Genomic DNA, 14,008 nt, shown 5'->3' with positions numbered 1-14,008 from the left:
AAAAAGTACTGAACTTCAAGAGTAGGAAAAATGTTTCATCATTCAACAAGCATTTATTAGGTACCAACTATATGCCAAACCTCCCACATTAGCACTTCTTACACTTTCTCCTGCTTAATAGACACCATAGTGCTCATGAACTCTGCTTTGCAGTCTTCCTCATAGAACTAAAAAAAAATGAAAATCACCCTAAAAGTGAGTTTATTGAACACGGAAGGGGAAAAAGCATGAACCAAGTTCTTCTATGTTCTGTATTTTAAAAATAAAAAAATGAGAAAACTGTACATATAGATCGAATCCCTTCATGAATGAACTAGGATCTTCTTTCCACATTGCTTTGTTTTGTTGCAGTGAAAAAAGATTTTCTCAGTATCCCTAAGTTTTAGAGTATATGGCACTTTATAAGCATTAGAGTATATGTCACTTAAGGAGAAAACGTGGGAAATGCATAGCACAAGAACCAGTTGGTTAGTTATCCTAAGACAGTCTGGTTCTTCAAAAAAATTTATTATATTGTGTAATTACATTGTCAGGTGTCTAAATCCCTTTGGAAATGTAGATGACATTAACTTGTAAGAAAATGTGATGGACTTCTTTGGAACAATCAACTTCTCCTATATTATTTCATAATCCTGCATTATACCCATGAGGGAGCACCAGGAATGATAGAGCTATTTTCTTAGTTGTCTGCTACAAATACCAAACTGTTCTGAAAAAACCAGAGACTTCCTTGATGAAACAGACTGTTTCGTAGAAGGAAATGGAATAACCTAGTAGTCATGAGCACAGACTTTGGAGCATAGATATAAGATGAATCTTAACCCTGCCACTTATATAAACTTAAATAAGTAAATGATTTAATCTAAACTCAGTTTTCTACCTCTGTGAGCTCAGTTTCCATGCAAAATGAAAATAAGAACCATCTCATCACGGTTGGTATAAGAATCAAATGAAAATTGAACTGATGCACTTGAATTCCCATGGAGGTATTTAAAAAAAAAAAAAACACCAGATACTTTTATAGTCAGATTATTATTATATAATATATAATATATTATATGTAGCATTATTAATATAAAATCATAGTAATAATGCTTCACAGTTCTTAATAAATTCCATTTATTTTTCTTTATACTTTATTGTTTCATTTTAATAGAATATCTATTCTTCATTAAAAGGCCAAAATGAATAAATTTAAAACAAAATAACATCTAATAGAAACATCTATAATTCTAGACTTGCATATTTGGATGAACAAAGCTATATTTAAGCAGCATTTTTTAAAAAAGACAATTTGACTTTTCCCTTCAGTTCATTTTTAGGAGAATCACAAGCTATATTGTTTCTAATCACAGAGTATTTCTAATCTCAGAGTATTTCTGGAGAGTATAAGAATCTTATCGTAAAGCTAGATTCATCTCAGCTGCCCTTCATATGCCAGATGAGAAGACTGAGGCATACAGAGAGCAAGAGGCTCAGTCCAGTGAATGGTAGCCTCACAGGGCTTCTGGGTACTCAGCCCCCGAAGCTTCTGTGTTGCTGATGTCCTTCTCTGGTGTGTTCACGGCCAGTCCTCAGCTGCTAAGTCCTCCTGCATGCCTCTGGGTCCAGCTGGTTGATAGATGTAGATTGGATTGAACACTTCCTGTATTCTAAATGTAATAGACTGGTTTCAGTTTTCCCTAAACATAGCCCTAATCCTATTCCAAACCAACAAAAAATCCACACTTTAGAACTTTCAAAATGCTGTGTTTTGAGGATCTGTTTTGTAGAATCAAATATAATTGTTTCTGGGGGATGCCTTGAATAGAGGGGGGAAGGATGGAATTACTACATCAAAAGTACATTTTAGTGTTAAGAAATGAGAAGTGAGTGACCACAAATTTAATTATGTCAAACAGATGTACTGTGGACCAAAGGAGCACTCCATGTATAAAGAAGCATTTATATTTACTTTTTAATGTACTGGTGAAACTGTAAATATTCACTTTTCTAAATATTTTGTAGCCCTCTAAAGCCACAACATGATCTTAAAGGATGTTTTATATTTATCAGATTTTTTAAAACCTTCATCTTTTCAAAATTGTTATTTGTTCTTTTATTCAATTCATCTTAACATTTAAGAGGTACATACTTCCTCAGATGAGATTTTCTAGATGGTATTTCATTTCAACACAGTGACTTGACTGATAAAAACAGACAGCTTCTCTTGAAATAAATGAAGAAATACATACATACTGTGGAAATTTAGTCATTCCATATCTGGGGGCACTAAAAGTATTGGTTGTGGGTTTTTTGTTGTTTTTTTTTTTTTTTCTGTTGTTCACCTATTGAGATGAGACTAGCTGGAGAAGAATGAAAATATATCAACTAGTTGTACCAATTCATAATCAATAAAAAAGCTAAACACTTAAGCAGAAAATAGATCACAGATTTGTTCCCCAGCAAAGCAGTTATTTTTACCCAGCCATCATCATCAGAAGCCGCATTATGACAAATGATTTGCTCGAAGCCGCGGTAATACATGGACCCTATGAGGTCCTGTGATTCAGATTTAGGAATATCAGCCCCAGAGGGTCTGAAGACATTGTGCATTAGTATGTATTGAGACCTCATTCCAGGTGGCAAGCGGCTGGACTTTCTTAAAAAGAAAAATATATAAAACTTCCAAAATAAAGGTAGAGTGCTTGTTTCCAGGCAAGAAGTGTTTTATTGCATTGAATCCTCTTGCCTCCAAATGTTATAAATTAGGCAGAAAAGGGAGCCGTGCATATTTAATATATTTGTTTTGTATTTCCACTAGTCAAGGGAATAATGAAATTCCTTAACTACTTCTCTTTAACTTGCATGAAGAAAGCACCGTGTGTTGCTAAATCTCTTTTCAACCAGCACTGCCGAGAAACAACTTTAATCCTTGTTAGAAAATTGCCGAGTCTGGGACTGACAAAGAGCTCATGCTTGTTCCATTGTTAGTGCTCCCCGGCCCCAAGAGCAGCGCCCTTTACAGCTGCGTAGATCCCGCCTGGCTCAGCTGCACTATTTAGGAGACGAGGTTTGTCAATTTCTATTGACAATGGAGAGAGTTTTTCAGGGCCTGTAGCAGTGCTGACACAGTTGGGGATCAATGCCAGCCATTCAGAATGCACCCTCTTTCATTGCTTTGGTTTGTTAATTCAAGACTAAAGGTCCACTGAGGGGGTTCAGGGTGTTTAAGAAAGCTGATGAACTGTTTAAGAAAGCTGATGAACTGCAAGCGTTTATAGCCCTGGTGTGGCAATTTCCATAGTCAGTGGCAACTCCTGGCACTAAGGGAGCTGTGTCCTTGTTGACCCTCTTGTTATTAAAAATGCACAAGTGCTGCGCTTCTCAATATTTCAACACTCTTTCATTGTCAATACCACCTTCTGAGCCCTTCAGCTTGTTGCTTGCTCTAAAGATCTTCTTAGATTGGGTTTGAAAACTTCACCTTAAACACTAGATTAGACTGATGTTCTGTTTTCCGTGCTCCTGTTGATTTGTTGAACCTTCCCAGGGCTGGAAAGCAAGTAGCAGCTTGATGGGGAGACGGGCCGCTAATATGATTTACCAGTCTACAGTCATGCACAATAAGTGTGAATAAATACAGGGGTCTCACAGAGTCAACCCTAGCCTTTCCTTTTCTTTTATTTTTGCTTTAAAAGAGATATCTCAAGAAAATGAAGTGAGTAATGCATGCCCTTAGAGGAGTTGAATGAACCACAAAAAGAAAAAAAAAACACACATTTTTTGTTAAAGTGGTAGGCTGCTGGCATGGATTGATGGAGGGAAAAAAAAAAAGAGTGCAGAATATACACTTACTGCTTTATTCCTAAGTAGACCAAGCAGAGAATAAGCAGTAATGCCATACCCATGACTTGAGTGCAAGCTCCAGCACCCTTCGTTGTCATCCCCTGAAGGGAAAAGTGAATAGTCAACCAACTTGCTTTATAAAATTAACTTTTCCAAACTGAAAGCACATTTTCTAACAGTCACACTTCACTGCACATTCACCCCTTTCAAATTTTTTTTTCTTTGTTTTGGGGGATTGGTTTGCTTCGGTAGAGGAGGTGGGTGGCTGAGGGGAATGAAGCTAACTTACCTTTGAATTTTTTCTCAAAATAAAAAAAATGGGACCTACCATCCTCCACCCAAAAGAAGAACATTTCTATTCCAGCTCCAGAAATAGGAAAATGCTACTGACATCTGTTTTGTTTGGTGGTTTTATTTTTGGGGGGTGTGCGTGTATGTTTCAGCATATACAAGAAAGAAGCAGTCCTAGTGAGTTTTTTTTTTTTTTGGTTTGTTAGCTTATTCTTCATAACACCATAAACTCTAAGTTAAGCTGCTTATTTTTCTTCATTTGCTTGCTTTCGCTGAAGTTCTTCAAAATGCTTTGACTTGGGAATTAAAATTATGCATGATTAGTGGATGAAATAATTTCCCTTATAGAATGTTCCTTGTAGAATAATTTGTTTGCCTTTAAAGCAAGATGATGATAAAGTGGCTTAAGCATTTTATTAACATTAATTCTTTTTCTCTGATTTTATAGTTAACTTTAGATATTTGATTCCCAAATTATTCTTCTTTAAAATTACAATTTTGGCATTGTGTTACAGAAGTTATATTAATAACAAGTTTCTGTGTTATATTAGATGTCCTTTCAATTATCACTTAATCATAAGTATCATTTACATGTAATAGAAAAATGAAGTTACATTAATTTTAAATTATCTGTGGATTTTTTAAGAACATAAGATGCATAAGGAGTAATTTTAAGAAAGTATTTTCATTTATCTCAAATTCATACAACCTACCACATATATAGTAACTTTATAGTCTGACAGCCAGATTATTGCGTATGTTATAAACTTAGTACAATATATCATATTTTGTCCCCCAACTAAATTACCTCTTGAAGAAGCGCTATAATTTAAGAGTCATAACCATTTTGGCTACATTTTAGCTTTCAAGGTACTTGGAGAGAGGAGTCAAGGTAAGGGTGTTATGTTACTTCAGTATACCCATATTCAATATCACCAATACCTGTGAGTGTTTGCTTGCATTAAAATAGAACTTAAGAAGTTGAGGCTATCATTTAAAATAAGAAAATAGAGGATTTAAATATCAGATACTAATCTATTAAGATTTAATATGTCAGCTGAAGTACTAAATTTATTAGTTTATTTTTAAAGAATTTAGGATTATCTTGTTTTATAAAACTTGTATCTGATACCTTTACACATTCTGAAAGTTAGGAAAGTAATCATTAGGAAAAAGCAAAACTGGGTACATGAAAAACATTTTTAAAAAAAAACCTTAGCCCATCTCACAGTTTAAAAACTGGAATGGTCATTCATCCATTTGATATCACAGTATTCAATAGATCAATTATTCATTTTCAAATAGCTTATCTCATTTTATGCATGTGTGTCCAGTATACCTACCAATTAATAGAAATAAGTCTGATGAAATCTGAAACCAATTCATTTTTACATTAGGCTTAAACTACCATTCCTTACACTAAATTTTGTTAGAACATGTTATAAAATGCAAGTCCAGGTGAATTTCAGACTTACATCACTTGAGATTTCTTTTAGAAATTTGAATTTACTGCTTTACTGTGGAAGAAATATAAAAACTTTTTTCTGTTTGAATACCTAACAACATACACATGCATTTGTGATCTGTGGTGTCACTGTTTTTGTATATTCAAGCAAGGCACAAAATCCCTTCTCTCTCAAAAACTCTTGTCACTTCCTAAATGCTGCATGGATGTTGCTATTTCTCACATTATCTGAATGAATAGCATTATTTTCTTACAGTATTATCTAAACCTGGCTCTGGCATATGAGTACCAATTCCCTTAAAATGTCATCACTAATGGCAGATTGCCTTTTCTTGAGAATGGGAACAAAATTTCTTTTTACAATACTCACAGATATTATATAGGAGCAAGAAAGTACATTAGAGGAGAATTTCAGTTTTCCCCTCAAGAGAGTTTTCATAAACAGAAAACATGAACCCTCCGAAAACACTTGCAAAATGAAACAGATTGTTCTCTTTTATAATTTGGTCAACTGACATGTGTTTTTGTAATTCTTATAAGACACAAGAATTCCATCCTGATAACATTCCTTTCTAAGATCTGAAATCTTTATTTTAGGTGGCTTTATGCCATCTTGGCAAATACTTAACAACCAGTAATAGATAAAGGTGTTTGGGGGATTAGAGGTTAGTAAACTGTGGATGTTTTTTGCCATCCCTCCTTTAAAATGCTGCTTCTAGGTATTGCCTACATGCATTATGGCATCTACTGATTTTTACATAACCTACAGATTAGTGGGAAATTTCCCTTTGAAAATAATTTACCCATTTTTTTCCTGCGGCTTGGCAGTCCATTCACTCCCATATTATGTATTTAGTACCCATTGTTACCTATAAATTACAAAGCAGGCTGCTAGGCTGAAAATGCAAAATTAGTTTCCCATGAATATGTTGCAGCTGAAAGACTGTAATGTTAATTCATATAAAGAACAGCCCGGGTCAACTTAGCAGATTTTCTAGCAAAACATACAATTCTGTTAACGGGAAATTATAGCATTATTGACTTCAAGTGCTGGTCTGTGGTCATTGTGGAGTGTTTCATTACCCCCTCATTACCAAATCTGTTAAATGAATACTGCAGAGGTTGTTTTCTTGTTTTGTTCTCCTGCCTTCTGCCCCATCCTTCTTTGCAGCAATGGTACAGCAGCTCCATGAAAGTCATCTGTGTGTGGCTGGCTGATAGATTAGACCTTCAGCTTCATATTTACCAACTGAAGACACTCATCAAGATTGTGAAGGTAAACAAAATGTGTTAAGACGTGAATTGCCCACCAAGCTATAAAGAATAATGGCAAGATATTGACATATAAGAAAATCATATTTAATAGAACCAAGTGGATATAAGTACTTTAAAAACATCACTGTTGGCAATGATGCACTGCTGTTTATTCCATTTTCAGTGAGACTATGAAATAAACACAGATTTATCGTGTTTCCACTAATAAAAAGTATTTTGTTACCAAGGAATCACATTTTAAGATAATATACATAAAGCCCCTACCATATTTACCTAAATGTAGTAGGTCCATAATAATTTTGTATTAATTATCTTAGTTACAGCAATGTTTTTTCCTCATACATTTCCTTCATATTTATTAATATATCATTAGAAGGATTTTGAATTATATTTGCCCCTAAGACGACGAGGATCTCCATTATATCCTGATATGAAAGTAAAACGTTGTCACTGCCTGAATTCTTTTGGAAGCATACCCCAATATGTGAAAGATAATCAGTGTGAGTATTGGGGACCATCCATAACCACCAACAGATGTAATCTCAGTTCACCAAGGCTGTCTTGACTTATGCTTTTCAAGAGTATACTTAGGAGAGACTTTAAGATAATATCTTATTCACACCTTTAAAACTCACATGATTTTTCACACCTTATAAATTCTAGTAGAAATGCAGAATGTACCACAGGTATAACTTTTTCTTAAAATTGAGACAAATTTTACATTTTGGCCAAAACCAGCACTCTGCCGCTGCTACTGCTAAGTTTTTCAGTTGTGTCCGACTCTGTGCGACCCCATAGATGGCAGCCCACCAGACTCCCCCGTCCCTGGGATTCTCCAGGCAAGAACACTGGAGTGGCTTTGCCATTTCCTTCTCCAGTGCATGAAAGTGAAAAGTGAAAAGTGAAAGTGAAGTCGCTCAGTCGTGTCTGACTCCTAGCAACCCCATGGACTGCAGCCTACCAGGCTCCTCCGTCCATGGGATTTTCCAGGCAAGAGTACTGGAGTGGGGTGCCATTGCCTTCTCTGAAACAGAACTCTAAGCTATTGCAAATCAGCAGTTCTGGGCTACAGTCCTTGGGGTCGCAAAGAGTCAGGCACAGCTGAACGGCTAACACTTTCACTTCACTTTCGTGTATTTATCTACATGGGTGTGTGCCTATATATTTGCGTGTGTCTTTATGCACATATATACATATGTATATATATTCATATGTGTATGTGTGCACACACACGTCTATGCAGTGGTTCTGACAGTGTCATTCCTGATATAACATTACCAGCATCACCTGAGAACTTAGACATGCAAATTCTTTGGCTCCACCCCAGACCAACTCAATCAGAGTGTCTGTGAACAGCGCCTGGCCATCTGCACATGAACAAGCCCTCCAGAGGATTCTGAGAGATGATAAAGTTTGAGAAGAACCATTGTATCACATCGTTAAAAGCTTTATTCATATTAAAATATTTTCCACCATTCTCTTCGTTCCTGCAGTCTCATTAGATTGCAGACTCTTTTGTACCATAGACACAGAAGTTATCAGAGATTAAAGTACCCACCAAGAGGAAAGTTCTAAAGTCAGAAATTGGCAAATCTGCTAGAACAGAACCAGACCTATGATGTCACAGTGATAGCAATCATGATTAGTCATAAACAGCAAGTAAAATTATAGCCATCCAGTAACTTTTATACACTAAACACATTCCATTTCAATCAACAAACTACCTTTGATCTAGAACACTTTTTACCAGGTGTTATTTATTTTACAAAAAAACTGAAAACACACCACGATGTGTTCATATTTGCTTTAGCTCCTCTATGATTTCTTCCTTGTTTCTATAAACGTGACTTGGAGAGCTTTCAAATGAAGTTTGTTTTTCTTTTTCTTTTTTTTTTTTTTTGAAGTTTGTTTTTCATAAAAGATAATCAGAATAATCTTTGTTTATGTTCTAAATATATGTACATGTTAAGGCTGCAGTCAATAATGTGACTGATATTAGGATTAGCTTAGGATCAGCTAGTATCCCTTAAGATCAGCCATATTTTCAAGCTAATATCTGCTGTATTCAGGATGTCAGAAATTACGAACTCAGGTGACTGATATTAGTTGATAGGTTGGTAAGCTCTTGTATTTAGAATAAGAATCTGCATGTTTTATTAACCCATCATTTTTTCTTTCAAAGTCGTTCCTTTTCTAATGTTCACTAGTCATTCACATAGTTAGCAGGAAAAATGATTAATAATTTTGTTAATTACAGGGTGACATTTCCATTTTATTCTAAGTCATTCTATCTTGTTTTTTAATCTTATTTTAATATAGTGTTCATTATGGCTACCAGCAATCAAGACTGATAAATATGAAATTAAATTTCATGTATATATGTTTGACTTTCCAGGTTTTATTTTTCACAAGCAGGCCCCTAAACTCAGTCAATACTTTCTTGGGCTGATGCATTTAATCAAGTCCTAGTGTTTTATTTAATAATTAAAAGTGGTTATTTTTACAATGAAAATTAGAATGAATTAATTTAGTGTTCTAATTATTTTTTTCTACTTTGAATATAAGCAGACACTAGCCAATTTCATACATAGATTCATCACTCTTTGGAGCCTATATAGTTATAATGTTCATTTTCCAGTGAATTTACGCAGCAGTTAAACAGCACATGTATAGAGTTGTGCAGGCTCTGAGTAGGCTGTCCTTCCATCCACATCACATAGACTGGACCTGCCTGTTACAGCAGAGTAGTGCATTCTACTCAGGAGCCCAGCTACTAGACTCTAGAAACGTGATCCTTGCAAGCATTGTCATTCTTCTGTGCCCATGGAGACCTGGATGCCATCAAAATGTATATGATAACCAACTCTGCCCCACAAAGACACCTAGACGGTCATTGGTTCATTTGTGTTGCTCACTGAGAAGATACAAATTGCAATAAAATTTTCACAGAAGATGTAGGACTAAGAAATTAACAAAGTTGTAACATCAGAATGATTTATTTGGGGAAGGGTAAAATAGAATCCTCAAATAAAATGGCTGATGGATTGCCGTTCTCCCTAGAGGCCATTTGACATTTTGAAGCAGTTAACGTGAATGAGCTGCCTCTTTTACCAGGAGAAAAGACAACAAGTGAGCAGCACCCCGCGGCAGGCACTTGTCTTAAGTAAGAGCCAAGCAGACCTTCTTGGCAGCCACGGAGGATCTCTACGTGTCAATAACATTTTATGAATTCTAAAAAAAGAGAAAGAGATTGCAAGGGTTCCTGCCCTGCAGTTCCGCTAATAGCTTATCACTTCCTAATAAAATAAGGAAGCAGAGTCCAATTTTATACAAACTACAAAGCCTTTAATATGGCAAATCCACACTACAGCTCTCTCCCAGCCAACTTATTGATAATTAGAGTAAATGTAAAGAAAGCTATTCCAATAAAATACGAAAGTAGGACTCACAAACTCAGTATATCATTGCCAGTGGAACAATAATACTTTATTTCAGATGTTTTATCTGTAGATGAATATTTTGTATGCTTGATATATTTTTAACCTGTTAGACTGTTAATGGCTTGAACACAAATCTCTTATGTAGCAATACCATGCAAACCAGTTACCAAATTTTCTAGACAAAATTGGCCTAACAGTTACTTTGTGGGTTCTGGAGCAAATTACCTAAGTTTTGGTGTGAAATATCACCATAGTAATAATAAGGTTTAATGGTTTAGAGGGCTTCCCTAGTGGCATAGAATGATTTAGAAAAAGACAGTGAGGATGGTAGGTTTTATGTGTCTTAATATAAAATATTAAAATCAAATTAGAATCGTTTTGGTCATCTAAGGAAAAAAAAGGCACCAAACTCTTCTTGCTGTTGAGATACTGACCTCAGATACAGTCCGTGTCCCTCACAGTTCAGTTTATTTTTTGGACACGTGGTAGACTTTTCAAATATGCATTTTATTTATGACAAGAGAATATCATTCTGAAATGTGAATGATACCATAGGGCATAAATCAAATCCTAGATGACAAGAAGATAAAATGGGAAAATACCAAGGACCCCACTACCTTGTAATGGTTCTGTTCCTTCCCAGAAGTCTGTTCATAGACCAGGTGTGTATATCCAGGGGCTTAAGATGCCATCCATCAGCCCTTCTGCCCTCAAGTGAATAAGCACCTTCAGCTCAACTGTCTGAATATTATATTTTCCTTTTAATTGTGTGGAGTGAAATCAGGCATCCCATAATGTTTCAGCTATTGGAGTTGTTACATTGGGCCAGAAACTACAACATTCCTTCTTCTTTGACTTTTTTCTTATACTAAGTACAACCTCCAAAAAAGTGACTTTTAGCAATCATTTAGAACAAAAAACTGGCACATGGATATGTATGGATACTCTGGGACAATCGACTGAAACCTGGCTGTTTATTATTCTAAATCTAACATAGGACAGAAAAAAAAAACACAACTTTATAAAGATATTTAGCATTTTAATGGCCTTGGAAGTGTTTCTATAGAATAAGCTATCTTTATCTATATTTTGATCCCCCATTCAACTAACTACAACTTTAAAAATCAATAATAAAATGCCAGCCTTGTTTAGTCATAAAAATGTCATGTGTGAAGAAAGTCTCACTTAAGGGGAAAAATAAAATGAGGAAAATTCTATAGTTTACATATTTAAGAGCCACAGAAATCAGAGTTGTATAGTTATTTCTGTTGTTAAGAAGCACTGTATAAACAATAAAATGGTATTTGTTCTATTTGTGACACATAATATACCAAATAATTTACTGTTTCACAAAAGTGTAAATATGTCTTTCATTAGCCCACCAGTGGAAGCTTAATGCTGGAATTTAGCACTTCACATTCCAAGGCAATTTCAGAAGGGCAAAATCCTTAGGGACATTTAGGTGCTCACAGATTTTTACCCAGTATATATATAAATAAACTTTATAATTCACAAATGCTAAAAATGCAGACTTATTTTAGTATTTAGGATTAATCCTCTTCCCTCCACACACACCCCCAAACCTAATGCAGTTTATAAAATGTATTTTTGAATCCTCAGTTGAAAAACTAAGAATTCCTTCACATTGAAAATGTACATAAGTTTTATCATTTTACTTTTGTTACAGGTTATTCAAATAGTAAATGCTGTGCAGTTAGTAATATTTTGGTTAAAAAAGCTCATTTGTCATCTGACGGTCACAACATTTTGATCTACTCAGAGTGATTCTAGTTTGAATAGCACTGTCAGAAGTCTCTCATTTCATTTTCTCCCTGGAACTACACCTACAGGATGACTGGCATGGGCAGCTACAATCTGAATCCATTAGTGACTTATACCAGATCATTTTTGAAATGCCAACTGAGTATATATACATCTAGACATACACACATACATCCATAGGGGCTTCCCAGGTGGCACTAGCGGTAAAGATCCCATCTGCTGATGCAAGAGACATAAGAGATGCAGGTTCAATCCCTGAGTCGGGAAAAGCCCTGGAGGAGGACATGGCAACCCACTCCAGTATTCTTGTCTGGAGAATCCCATGGATAGAGGAGCCTGACAGGCTACAGTCCATTGGGTCGCAAAGAGTCAGACACAACTCAAGCACCTTAGCACACATGCACGCATATACATCCATACATATAATCTGTAAGGGATCTAAGCAGTTTCTCTCTTCTTCATCCAGAAAACCTACAGGGACTTCCGACTGCAGGGTGTGCTGGAAGGCACCCTGAACAGTAAGACCTATGACACCCTACACAGACGTTTAACGGTGGAGGAGGCTACAGCTTCTGTTTCAGAAGGAGGAGGACTTCAGGGCATCACCATGAAAGACAGTGATGAAGAAGAAGAAGGCTGAAAACACGCAGTTCTGCAGAAGGAAGGAGGACCTTGACTTTATTTTGTACCTGTTCTTGTAATTACATAGATTGTTTGGACCAAATATAAATGCTTGTATTTCACACTACATTTAAAAAGTTACTGTGGAATTAGAGTTAAAGGAGAAAATGCAAGTATTTTTTTAAAAAAACAGCCTTTTTTTGTGTGTAGCTTGATCTAAAATGATGACCTTTGGCTGGCTCTGTGATTGGAACACGAATCTTTTTTTGAAGAAGATTTGACTTTTGTTTTCTGTAATAACATCAAAGTCATGTCCTGTGTTGTGAAGTGAGATATGTATTTCTCATGATACAACATTGTGAGAATAAGCCACTTCTAATCACTGTGCCAGTCCCATCTTACGTACCCTTGTTAAAATGGTGTGTACTTGACAGTTTATCATTTATGTGCAAGGTTTGTCTCCTAGTTAATTTATCGTTGTTGTGATGTGTAACCTTGGTTCTTAGCACTCCAAATTGGTCTGGGCTTAAAGGATCGCCAAACCTAAATATAGACTAGATTATCCAATGGGCTTATGTCTTGTTCCATTCTGAATATGTCTTCTTTCAAGTATAAAAAAAATCTCAGAGTGTGGGTAATAAATGTGCTGCCTTCAACATACCATGTTCTACTTCTCAGCATAACAGCTTGCAGGCAGTAGAAGTCTGCTTGGTCCTAACCACCTCTGTATTTATTAGGATTATATAGATTAAATACAGTAAAAAAATATTAGCAGTATTACAAACATCTCAAGAGTTTGGCTCTGTGTTTTTATTTTGTTTATTTATAATCAAATGAGTATGAGTTATTAACACTCCTTTCCACCTAGTAGGCACACACTTGGTCAAAGAACTAGCTACTATGACAGCACATTTCCATAGGAAAGATAATGTTGACTACATACTCATATATTATGTACTACTAGTTAACATTATCAATTAGTGTTAATAATGAGTAATACTAGAAATGCAAATAATGTTAACTAGCAATTGAAATTTAATTAACATTTTTTTCTTCCTCCAAAAGATTTTCTGGCTATAATTTTGAATTACTATTTATCTTTGAATTTTTTTTTCAAAAATATGTCAGCATTCATTCATAAGTAATTTCTAAATTTTTCTTAATTGTTATTTATTTATTTGGGCTGCATGGTATCCACATGGGATCTTAGTTCCCCAACCAGGGATCAAACCTACATCCCTTGCAGTGGAAAGCACAGAGTCTTAACCACTGTACCACCAGGGAAGTCCCCATAAATAATTTTTAA

At 35.4% G+C, this 14,008-nt stretch overlaps 1 protein-coding gene across 18 annotated transcripts in view; it reads left to right on the top strand.

The window, feature by feature from the left end:
• The window catches only part of CADPS2 (calcium dependent secretion activator 2), a 575,633-nt gene extending 562,132 nt beyond the window's left edge, over positions 1 to 13,501 (top strand). For all 18 annotated transcript variants that reach the window (XM_040259536.1, XM_040259533.1, XM_040259535.1 and 15 more), the window contains 2 exons: positions 6,756 to 6,860; positions 12,548 to 13,501. In XM_040259536.1, the coding sequence (XP_040115470.1) occupies positions 6,756 to 6,860; positions 12,548 to 12,721 (279 nt within the window). In that variant the 3' untranslated portion in view covers positions 12,722 to 13,501. The remainder of the gene's footprint in view (positions 1 to 6,755; positions 6,861 to 12,547) is intronic.
• The last annotated feature ends 507 nt before the right edge of the window (positions 13,502 to 14,008 follow it).

This window comes from Oryx dammah, unplaced genomic scaffold, assembly GCF_014754425.2.
Source record: "Oryx dammah isolate SB20612 unplaced genomic scaffold, SCBI_Odam_1.1 HiC_scaffold_18, whole genome shotgun sequence".
Taxonomy (NCBI): Eukaryota; Metazoa; Chordata; class Mammalia; order Artiodactyla; family Bovidae; genus Oryx; species Oryx dammah.
Note: the sequence above shows the minus strand (reverse complement) of the source record. Positions and strands in the feature narration are given on the sequence as shown.